At 40.2% G+C, this 12,756-nt stretch overlaps 1 protein-coding gene across 1 annotated transcript in view; it reads right to left on the bottom strand.

The window, feature by feature from the left end:
* The window catches only part of WDR18 (WD repeat domain 18), a 765,213-nt gene that overhangs the window by 61,303 nt on the left and 691,154 nt on the right, over positions 1-12,756 (bottom strand). The window contains exon 8 of the mRNA XM_044054012.1: positions 10,943-11,109. Within this exon, the coding sequence (XP_043909947.1) occupies positions 10,943-11,109 (167 nt within the window). The remainder of the gene's footprint in view (positions 1-10,942; positions 11,110-12,756) is intronic.

Here is a 12,756-nt window from a genome sequence, read left to right as displayed (position 1 = left end):
TCTGTAGTGCTCTTTCCTGGCATGAAACCATACTGCCGATCACTAATCACCTCCCTTTTTAACCTAGCTTCCACTACTCTTTCCCATAACGTCATGCTGTGACTGATCAATGTAATCCCTCTGTAGTTACTACAGCTCTGCAGGTCACCCTTATTCTTAAAAATCAGTACCAAAACACTTTTTCTCCATTCCTCAGGCATCCTCTCACTTTCCAAGATTTCATTAAACAATCTAGTTAAAAACTCCACTGCCATTTCACCTAAACACCTCCATGCTTCCACAGGTATGTCATCTGGACCAACAGCCTTTCTGTTCTTCATCCTCTTCATAGCTATCCTTACTTCCTCCTTGCTAATCCACTGCACTTCATGATTCACTGTCCGCACATCATCCAACCTTCTCTTCATTCATCAGCCTCTCAAAGTACTCTTTCCATCTGCTCAACAAACTCTCCTCGCTTGTAAGTACGATTCCCTCATTATCCTTTATTACCCTTACCTGCTGCACATCTTTACTAGCTCGGCCCCTCTGTCTAGCCAATCGGTACAGGTCCTTTTCTCCATCCTTAGTGTCCAACCTTTTATACAACTCTTCATACGCCTTATCCTTAGCCTTCGCCACCTCTCTCTGACATGCACCTCATCTCCTTGTACTCGTCTACTTTCTTCATCTCTGACAGTCCCACTTCTTCTCCAAACTCTTTCTCTGTACGCTCTTCTGTACTTCTTCATTCCGCCACCAGGTCTCCTTGTCCTCCTTCCTCTTTCCAGATGTCACACCAAGCACCTTTCTAGCCATCCCTCTTACTAGCTCTGCTGTAGTTACCAAGCTATTCGGTAACTCTTCACTGCCACCCAGTGCCCGTCTTAACTCTTCCCTGAATTTCACTTCACAATTACCCTTTTTCAATTTCCATTTGATCCTTATTGCTGCCCTCACACTCATCTTTCCTCTTCTTTATCACCAATGTCATCCTACAAACCACCATCCTCTGCTGCCTAACTACACTTTCCCCTGCCACCACTTTACAGTCTCCAATCTCCTTCAGACTGGCCCTTTTACACAAGATATAATCCACCTGTGTGCATCTTCCTCCACTCTTGTATGTCACCCTATGCTCCTCCCTCTTGTTTAAATATGTATTCATCACAGCCATGTCCATCCTTTTCGCAAAATCCACTACCATCTGACCTTCTGCATTCCTTTGCTTAACACCATACCTACCCATCACTTCCTCATCCCCTCTGTTCCCTTCACCAACATGCCCATTGAAATCTGCTCCAATCACCAGTCTCTCACCCTTGGGTATAGTCATCACCACTTCATCCAACTCACTCCAAAATTTTTCTCTCTCATCCATCGCACACCCAACTTGTGGAGCATATGCACTAACATTCATCATTACACCATCAATTTCCAGTTTCATAAACATCACTCTATCCGACAATCATTTCACCTCCAAAACACTCTTAGCATACTGCTCCTTCAGGATAATGCCTACGCCATTTCTCCTCCCATCCACATCATGATAAAACAATTTGAAACCGCCTCCGATACACCTAGCCTTGCTCCCCTTCTATCTGGTCTCTTGTACACACAATATACCAACCTTCCTTCGGTCCATCATATCAGCTAGCTCTCTCCCTATACCAGTCATACTGCCAACATTCGAAGTTCCGACTATCACAGTCCTAACCTTTACCTGACTCCGGGCATGCCTTCCCCCATTTCTCCTCCTTTGGCCAATAGTAGCCCAATTTCTGCCAGCACCCTGTTGCCAACACTACTGGTGGCAGTCATTGTTAACCTGGGCCACGACTGATGCGGTATGTATATCTGTACTGTTGTCTGCATGTATGATTTGGCAAAATTTTATGCCGGATGCCCTTCCTAACGCAACCCTCCCCATTTATCCAGGCTTGGGACCGGAACAAAGAAATGCACTGGCTTGTACATCCCCAGTGGCTGGGTTCCACTCCCTATTGCTCTAAACCACCAAAAGCCTCCACCTATCTGATGACACCATTCTGTAGTTCAAAAGCTATTCCAGTGACAGGAGTCACTGCACCACATGGCAAACCATATTCTCAACCTTTTTCCCTGGGAACACAGATGTTCTTCAGGGATCTATACTTGGACCTTTATTATTCAACATATTCATTAATAGCTTACACATTGCAACAAGCCCCCCCTGCCATTATTCACTTTGCCAGTGATTCGATACTTATTTACTTAGCCCCTTCCTTAAATAAACTTCAATCACCCAAGTTTTATACTCTTCTATAGAGCAATGGCTTCTCCAATCTAACCTAACATTCAAAAAGACTAAGGTTATGCTCTTCCTGCACAGAACATCTCCTAACCCATATAATTTTGCTGTGCTATCCTCAGTGACGACAACAGTAGATATAATTTCAAATAGGTTACCAAATGGACGGCGCAGCGGTGCAGCAGTTAGCATTGACACCTCACAGCAAGAGGCTATCCAGTTCAATTCGCTGTTGGGGTGCCTTTTGTGCAGAGTCTGCACGTCCTCCCTCCATTCATGTGGATTTGCTCCGGTTTCCTCCCACATTCCAAAGACATGGGTCTGGAGGGTTTCTCCCCAGGCCTCCATTGAAAATTGGCTTGCTCCAAGTAAGACTTTCCCAGTAAAGAAATGTTAAATAAATAAATGTCACACTTGATGATAGCCTTTGGTTTAACCTACACATCAGTAACAAAATTGTAACTGTAATTCTAAGCCTTTGGTTGAAGCAGTTGGGCTTCAGACCAGTTGTTTTACATTATGAAGGTTTGTGGCCTGCACTGTTGTGGCAGGATAGGTAGCTTACATCCTTCTAAGTTGGGAGCTGCTGATTGAAGGCTTAGTGTCTGTTATTCTAAGAGTGTATTAGTTCTGGTTTAAGCACTTGGGCTTTGGGACAGTTATTTTACATTAAGAAGGTGTGGTCTTGCACTCTTGTGGGAGGACAGGGTAGCTTCTGCCCTTCTGAGCTGGGAGTTTCTTGTTACAGGCTTATTGTGCCTGCTTATTTGAACTGTTTCTTTCTGAAATTGGTACGCCTTGTTTGCTGCAGCATAGACTAAATTCAGACCTGCTGAATCTAGCTTTGTATAACTTGAGCACTAATCCAGACAACCTTTTTTTGGAGAAGGTTCCCCTGCACCCTAGTGGCAGGAGTGTGCAGTTAGAACTTGCCCGATCGAAGACTGCTGGAATGGGGCTCAGTTTTTAGACTTTTATTGGTTAATTTGTTTAAATCAGTTTGCTCATTTGCTACTTTAAAAAAGAATAAATAAATAATACACTTTATGCATCGCTGCTTAGCTAGGGTTAAACTATTCCTAGTGCCATAAAGTCTGCTCTTCAAATTTTCCCTCAGAACTAGCCAGTTTTTAAGTTTTAGGACTCAAATCTGTTTATTTGAGCTCAGCACTTGTTCAGAACTCATAAGCACTAAATAAGCTACAAATTACTACAGCACTCAACTTTCCTCACTTGTCTAGAGGAAAACAGTTTTTAGTACTTAATAAATAAGCACCTATCCAGGCATGTCCAAGGGTCAGCTCCCAGTGTTTTCTCCTGTCTAACTGATGAATCTGGGCATCTTGGGGCAATGCAGCAATTGCCTCATATACACAGACAACCCTCTCCTCCTACCACCCAACACTACAACCTGTGAGAGATGCACTTATATAGCCAAACTGGAAGCAAAGCTCTCTTCACCCAAGACTGGAGTAGACGGTCAAGAGGTGAAGGTAAACACTTGTAAGGTAAACCAAGTCCAGGTCCCTGATAAACGCAAGCCGAAAAAACAGCAGAATATGAAAACAGCTCAAAAGTTTAATAATCCAAAAGACAAAAAATTCATAAAAATTTGCATGAACACTTCCACTACTAAACGCTTTCACCCGTTAAACATTCGGGCATCTTCAGAGTAGTGACATCACAAAGAAATCAACTGCCTTAAATAAATTCAAAACATTCCCGCCCTATAGCTGAACCAATCAAAACAAAATGTACATTATTAAAATATTCAAGGTGGGATCAATTCATAATAGAAAGCATATACAAAATATAAAAACATATAAATTTATATGTATATGTACTAAATGTTATATATATATATAAAAAACAAATCAATGGCAACATTACTAAGGATCTTCTTTTTGAATTTAACAAGTCCCAATACGATAATATTCTACACAAGATTGACATTTTCGTGAGTAAGGGATTAGAACTAAAGTCCCTAAAACTTGAGAGACACCTATCATTATACCAACTCTAAGGTATATACTCATTTTAGAGAATTTCCAAAAGTTAATATTCATAACGGTTTGAGTTCTGAAGGTTACTCGCATACGCTTCCTTCAGGTGATATTCACTCTGTCCAAGAGTTATCACCAAGGGGTGATGTCAATGATGATTGTGGGACTTAAATTGATTTGTTTGATGAGAACGACGATTTTTTTAGATCCCCTTCCCCCGAGGCACTCCGAACGTATCCGGGAGCGCAACCAACGCTTTTACGGGCCACCACCATGGGAACGACTACACGAGGGACCTTACAACAACAGAAGGCAGAGGGTTTAGTTACTACATCTACTTCTACTTCTATTGACATTTACAGTTCTGATGGAGGTCTTAACGATTTTGCTTTACAGCAGGATATTTGTCCCAGTAAGTTTGCGACTTTTTTGCAAGACAACAATGCCTCACCACCTGAATTTTTACAAAACTCTTTGGCTTGTAGTGAGGAGGCTGGTCTTTCCGTATTATATTCACCACAGGTACAATTTCAAGTTACTGGTGACACCTATTCTTTTAATCCAGATTCTATACCTAATTTGTTAGCAGGGAATGATTCAGGTGGGACTTTAATTGTAATTTTGATGACACATTGTACAAGCTTGTTAAGGTTAACAATGTTTATTTATACAATTTTACTAATTTTAAGTTGACTAATGATCACCTTTCATTATTTGAGAAGGGATATACTTTTGTACCAAAGTTTAGAAATGATGTAGCTAAAATTTGAGTTAATTTGAGGTTGTATACTAGACAATTAAATTTACAGATGTATTTTTTAAGAATCCTAATTTGTCTAAGGAACAATTTCCACAGCCTAAAAGGAAAAGTACGTTTATTCCCCCAACCCACCCTTGTATTCATGTCTTTGAGTCTGTGTGTGAAATGCAGATCAGAAGGTTGAGTAGATCGATTGACTTATCAAGTAGATAACTTGACTGCAGGTGAACGTTTTTGTTTACGTGAGTTAACATCTTCTAATCAGTTTCGAGTGATGAAACCAGACAAGGGGGGGGGGGGTTGTGATTATGATGTCTACTGATTACTCTAATAGAATGTCATGTTTACTCAATGATACCAACTCTTATACCAGGGTGTCACGTAATGAGTTGAATATGGCTTATTCCAAAATTGATTGGATTCTTTATGAATGGTTATTAGAAGGTATTATAGACAACAATGACTTTCATTTTTTATCAGTAGAAGCTCCTGTAACGCCATCTATTTTTGGAATACCAAAGATCCACAAAAATATGAGTAATCCACCTTTTCGCCCGATTGTTTCAGCTAGGGGCTCCAAGACTGAAGCTATGGCTTCCTTTGTGGACTTTTATTGTAAGAACATTGTCAATCATTTTACACATATTTTGCATGACTCCTGGCACTGTTTGGATGTCATTAGACAAAAACACTTTGATGGCCCTTTTATTATGGTGACAACAGATGTCATCAACTTGTTTTCAGTTATACCTCAGGTGGAAGGTTTAGAAATGTTTCGAATTTGTCTTGAAAAATTTTGTGACATGCATACTGTCAAACGGTCACTTTTAGTTGATCTAATGGAACTTATTCTATCTAATAACTTTTTATCTTTTGAAGGCGAACTGTATAAACAAGTAACAGGTGTAGCTATGGGCGCAAAATGTGCGCCAATTTATGCTAATCTTGTTTTAGCACAGTGAGAATTGGACAAAGTGTTTACATCAACCTACATGAAGTATGTGTCACTTTATTTGAGGTACCTTGACGATTTGTTAATTCTTTGGAGAGGACCAGTTGACACAATACATACCTTTATACATTATCTTAATAACACTACTAGTTTTCTCAAATTTACTTATAAGGTACATGGTAATAGGTGTAACTATCTTGACATCACACTTTACACTAGTGTGAATGAAGGGGTGATTAGACTAGAATCTAACATTTTTCGTAAAGAAGCTTATTCAAATAGCTTTTGGCACTTCCAAAGCTGCCATCCCCTTTATCAAAAAAAGAATGTTGTGAAGGGACAGATGGTCAGGCTTTCTAGGTTAATTAGCGAAGATGCCAAATTTGATTTGGAAATTGAGAGTTTAGTAGACATGTTTTTAGATAGAGGTTATCCCCTTGATTTTTTGATTAACATCAAAAATGAGGTTGGTGGTAAAAGGCATTTAGTCTTTAGACCGATCCTTTTAGGTGGATTAATTAAAGAGACCAATAGGCCTGTCAACAGAATTTCTTCTACTGAGTTTGAAGAGCTATGATATTACCCTTTAATGGGTATGCTGATAGAGTGGCAAAAATTTTAAGAGAAACGTGGCAATATATTATGGATAATGACACCAAGCAAGTTATTGGTAACTTGCCGCTTTTTACATTTAGTAGAGGGATAAATTTGAAAGAGTTGATGGAAAGGGAAAGTTCTAAGAATGGACCTTATGGAAACTCCAAAATGAATAAATGTGGGTTGTGTAGTGTATGTACGTACATCAATAACGGTCCTTATGTGGTAGTTCAGAACTTTCACAGATCTATTAAGTGTTCAGGGTACTGTAACTGCAATACCAGGAGAGTGGTCTATATCGCTACATGTCTTAGTTGTCCTACATTTTATGTAGGTAAGACCATTAGGAAACTTAGGGTAAGAATTCTTGAACACCTAAGGGACATTAGGAACAAGAGGTCAAGTAATGCCCCCTACACGCATAGTGTCAAGTGTGAGAATTTTAACAATTTTTTATTTTTTGTCGACAGAATACCCGACAATGATAGAGAGGGTAACTTTAAGATTTTGCTTGAAGTTCGAGAAACTCTGTGGCAACTTAGATTAGATGCATCTAGACCCCCTGGTATCATTGAGTTTATATCACTGTCTAGCATTTTAAAATATAGATATAGTTTTGTTTAAACTGACCTTTTTATATATATAACATTTAGTACATATACATATTTATATATGTGGTTTACAAATTTATATATTTTTATATTTTGTATATGCTTTCTATTATGAATTGATCCCACCTTGAATATTTTAATAATGTACATTTTGTTTTGATTGGTTCAGCTATAGGGCGGGAATGTTTTGAATTTATTTAAGGCAGTTGATTTCTTTGTGATGTCACTACTCTGAAGATGCCCGAATGTTTAACGGGTGAAAGCGCTTAGTAGTGGAAGTGTTCATGCCAATTTTTATGAATTTTTTGTCTTTTGGATTATTAAACTTTTGAGCTGTTTTCATATTCTGCTGGTTTTTCGGCTTGCGTTTATCTGGGACCTGGACTTAGTTTACCTTACCAGTTTTTCATTCTGTTTGGAAGGTAAACACTTGCACCACACCCCACTCATCACATAGTCCCTCAAAACCTACACCACCAAAACACACACATAGCATCACAAAACACACACCTACATTTGGAGAGGGTCTCAATAAAAATCTGCTCAAGCAACAGAGACCTCCAAAGCAGGCATGCAACCTCCACTCCCAAACACAACCCAAATGACACATAGCCCACAAACTCAGTGTGCCACTCAACCACAGCCCATAAGGCATAACAACATACCCAACACTCTTGTCATAGGTGACTCTATAGTCAGGCACACTGTTCCACTCACCAGGCTAAACAAGGAGAAAGTTACTGTCAGCTACCTGTCAGGTGCCAGGATCCACCACATAATGCACGCACTCAGGTCACTCCACAACAAGTACAAATATGACTCTCATTGTCCATGCTGGTGTGAATGACCTGAGACGTACCTCCCTGGACTACATGAAAAGAGAAATGGAGGAGTTCTCTGATCTTGTAACCAGGCAGGTATGACCCTAACCCTGAGTAGCATCCTATCATAACCCAGAATGATACCACAGTACAAGGACAAAATGATTTGACTTCAACAACTGGCTAAGCTTCTGGTGTCATTCTAAGGGGATCCAGTATCTGTCTGCCTGGGATGACATGATCGACGGACCACGATGCTTTGCCAGAGATGGCCTGCACCTGTTGCCCCTGGGATTGTGGATACTGGCTAAGGCTCTTGCCACCCCCACAGTGCCTTTTTTAGGCAAGATTCAAATGAAAAATTCACCAATGTAACAGGTACAAGCAAGCAAAATCTGAGGGTAATGCTACTCAATGCTAGAAGTCTAAATCTGAAAATGCATTCACTCGAGGCACTCAAAGTGGAGGACATCTGTGCAGTGACAGAGACCTGGTTCAAGGCTCCAGAAAGCACCCCTGCATTACCAGGCTATAATTCATACCACACCTTTTGCCCACCTAACCTGGACCGAAACACTAAAGGTGGAGGCGTGTCTATATTCATTAAGGATATCCACACCTCCAGGCTAGTTGCTCAGCATAATGCATCCGACATTATCCAAGTGCAACTAACTCTGGGCAAGACCGCAATCCAAATTGTAACTTACTACAGATTCCCCACCATGCCCCAGGATTCCCACTCCTCATTTCTTGATACACTGGAAAATATTAGGGTACAACCCAATACCCTAAATAATGGGCGATTTCAACTACCCCACCATTAACTAGGAAAACTACTCCTGTACCAACTCTTTTGCTCAAAGTTTTCTGGAATTCATAAATTCCAACGCCTTGGATCAACTTATTCACATCCCCACCAGGGGAAGCAATACCCTGGACCTGGTCATTACCAACATGGGCGACAGGTGTTCCACACGAGAGGTCAATTCCTCGTTGGTCAGATCCGACAACAAGCTAATCAGCATAGACACCCACATCCCGCCCCAACCTACATTAGGGAAACCACCGTAAAAAATGTCTCCAAAGCTAACTTCACACTTCTTAATACAGAAGTGGGAAACTTGACGACACCCATGCAGACAGACAACAGAGGTACGACTGCTGAATACTACACAAATGCACTTTATAAGCACTTACACGAGTGCATGGATCATGCTATCCCTAACAGAACCAAGATGCTATCCTCCACAAAAAGGAAGCCAATCTGGTCATCCCCTGCCATAAACAAACTCTACAACAGAAGAAACTGTTGCAAAAAAAGAGTAAAATCCCATGACTGGAAGAACTCCCTGCTCAGCCTCAGTAAGAAGCTGAGATCCCTTATGAAAACAAAATTGCCACTGATTCTAAAGACAACCACAAAGCATTCTATAGCCATGTCAAGAATCTTAATGGCAACACTCAGATCTGCTCTGAGTTACAGTACAATGGTACTAAATATACAGAAACAAATGATATTGTCAACATCCTGGCAGATAGGTTCAGTGCCAACTTCAGTGCTAACTTTACCCCCCCCCTCACCCCCTAAATGGCCCATCTCTATACCAGAAGAATGCAAAGTTCCTGTAATCATGGCTGCACAGGTAAAAAACACACTCTCCAAAGCCAAGAACACAGCATCCATGGGATCTGACAACATCCCAGGCTGCGTTCTACATGGACTACAGAATGATCTGGCACCCCATCTAAGCACCATGTTCAATCATAGCCTCACCTCAGGCTGCACAGTGACAGTTATCCCACTCTACAAAGGGGGAGCCCCACCACGGACCCCAGAACTACTGCCCCATTAGCCTAATGAGCCTGGTCTGCAAGGACATGGAACATATCATTGTGGAACTTATAAACAAAGACATTGGTAATCTCCAAACTCTGGACCCCACCCAGTTCGGTTTGCAAAAGGCAGATCAATATTTACAGAAATGTTAACTTTTACATCCACTTATACAGCTTCACTGGCCAGTCTCGTGACACTTTGCAATACCAGCACTAAGTAAAACCAGTTCTGAGAACTCTGAATGCAGAGTCAGATTGTACAATTACTGCAATCTGATGGACACATGAAAAATACGGATTAAGTGTAGCTAAACTCTACAGATTAGTTAGATAAACCTGCAACATCACCTTTTAACTGTATTACAGCTTAAATAAGAGCAGTGGCTTTGCATTTGTTAAATGCTGCAACTCCCTGTTTGCATCAGAAATGTTACAAACTGCACATAATTCCGCCATAACATTTCTCAGCACTATGGATCACAACTGAGAGGATATTATTAGCTGCAGAAAAGTAGCCACATCAGAAATATTGTGGAGGTGCTGCTATTTTGTACAGATTACAAAATCACCAAAATTAGGAATAAAATACAACACAATGGGTCCTGGGATGTATCCGGGTTGCAAAAGGGATTGTGCAGAAAAAAAATGAGCATCCCAGCAGATACGTTTCCCTGTTGGAGAAGGCTGCCTCCATACGAGCAAACACACATGCTACTTGTTAAAAATCTCAAAAAGCTATTCATCAGCCAATCAGGGAAAACTAAATGGGAAATAATTCCATACCGTCACATGTCTGCTCATTTAGAAACCACACTTTCTGCTAACCACAACACCCACAGCAACCCAAGGAGGCACAAATTTAAAAAAGATGGTTTAGTCTCCATTCTGCATCACTTGATGGTTCGATAGTTTGAAAGAGAAAACAATTTGCCCCTCTAATTGATGCTAACTAGTCATCAACAACAAACTAAAACCAAATGAATTAAAAATTATGCTAAACTTTAAAAATACATTCCATAAAGAAGGAAAGGAAACCAATAAAACCAGTCAGGATACAACCCCAAATTAAGTATTTTTAAAACTAATGATGCACCTGAAGATGGCATCCAATTCGCAGCATCATCCCATCTCCTTCTCTGTCTGCAGAACTCTCGGCAGCCTGAAGATGCTTACTGAACTTCGGTAGAGCGACACTGGCTTTGCAGTCTGGATTAAACATACTAGCAACAGTAGGCATGATAAATGCATTTGTTACTGGACCTATGATTAAAAAAAAAAAGTTTCAGAAATAAGACTAAAAAAGCAAACAATAATGGAGATTTCTGATTGGTTGCTGGCCCAAGAGGAATTCAAAATCCAGGGACAAGCAGAGAAGACTCAGAAATGAAAGGTGTTAATGTAGGTTTGATAATGAAGGAGGGAAGCAGGAAGACACAATAAAATAAAATGATTATAAATACAGATTACACATAGAGCCATATAGGTATTATACATATGGCAATCATATACAAATGACATAAAATTATCATACACTGAAGACCATGATCATTTTCGGCTCACAAGTGTTACTTTTCAAACAGGAAGACTTCAGCATGGTTTTACAATGTTGACAATTCTGTGTGGGTCCACAACTACCCCTGCTGCGTAAAACCCTGTTAGCTGCTTTTGATCCCCCTAATGTGTGGGCAGTTTTACTGCATGCTCCAACTCGTTTCCCTCCCCTCTACTGGAGTTCTGTAAACTGAACTATCACAATGAAATACCTTTTTTTCTTGAAACTTGTAAGGAATTGTCTCTGTGAAAGTCTGCTAATGGCTTCAGCGGGATTCTGTTTAAAGCCTCCTCTAATAACCTCTGCCCATTCTCATTGTAAATGATTATGATAATGTCTATTCTTGCACAAAGCGAACACTAACGTTCCTGCCATGCAATGCAAATTTATTACATCAGGCTGTCAGTGGCGGGAATACTTTACAAACAAAAATACATGAGACAAACTGCATAAACTCTTTACAGGTGTATATCTGCATAAAATTCAAGTTCACAAAGACTTGCAAGCAGAAACGAGAAATAACCCTTTTATTAATATTTCAGGATGCCATTGTACCCTTTCTTAATATTTCAGGATCTCACTGTATCTTGCAGGAAGCTTCATAAATCTTTATGCAAATAATAATCATGTTGCTTCAACAAGACTACTTTACCACAAAGAACTGTTTCAAAGCCCTTACAAAAGCACACTGATTTGCATTCTACAAGACAATTCAAAATACAAAATCTACAGCAAGTAGCTGTATTCAGAGAGAAGCATGACATCTAGGTGTGCAACACAGTACAAGACTAGAATGAAATGACAGAAAGCCTTTTCTGCTAGCACTATGCTACTGAACAAAAGCAAATGCATTGAGCTATGGGCTCTGTAAATCAGATCTATACTTGGGTATGGACAATAGCACAATGTGGGGAAGGGGTAATTAAAATACAACACTGTCAGCTCAATACACAATAAAAACAAACGGGGGAGAAGGGACACAGGTGGGAATTGCAGAAAAGTCTTACACTACTACAAGTTTCAGTATAACTAAAGGGACATGCATGCATGGGTCTACTTTAACACATTTAAATTTCATAACGTTGAAATTCATAACATTGAGACCATAACATTGAAATCACAAAACACTGAAACCCCAAAACAACGAAATCTCTGACCACTGAAAGTGTGCTTCATAACACTGAAAACTACAACTCACATGTAAACAACATCCCCTCCACCTATACCACCACCTAACACTTTCTACTACACTTCAGCAGGGAGGAAAGCCCCCTGCACTCCCCCATGTGGGGCTCTGCCCCCCACACCCCAACCGTAAATTATATATACCAACTTCAAGAAAGCACTACAGTGAA

Source organism: Protopterus annectens, chromosome 13.part0 (genome assembly GCF_019279795.1).
Source record: "Protopterus annectens isolate FY-2018-M chromosome 13.part0, PAN1.0, whole genome shotgun sequence".
Lineage (NCBI taxonomy): Eukaryota > Metazoa > Chordata > Ceratodontiformes > Protopteridae > Protopterus > Protopterus annectens.
This window is presented reverse-complemented; position numbering and strand designations above follow the sequence as displayed.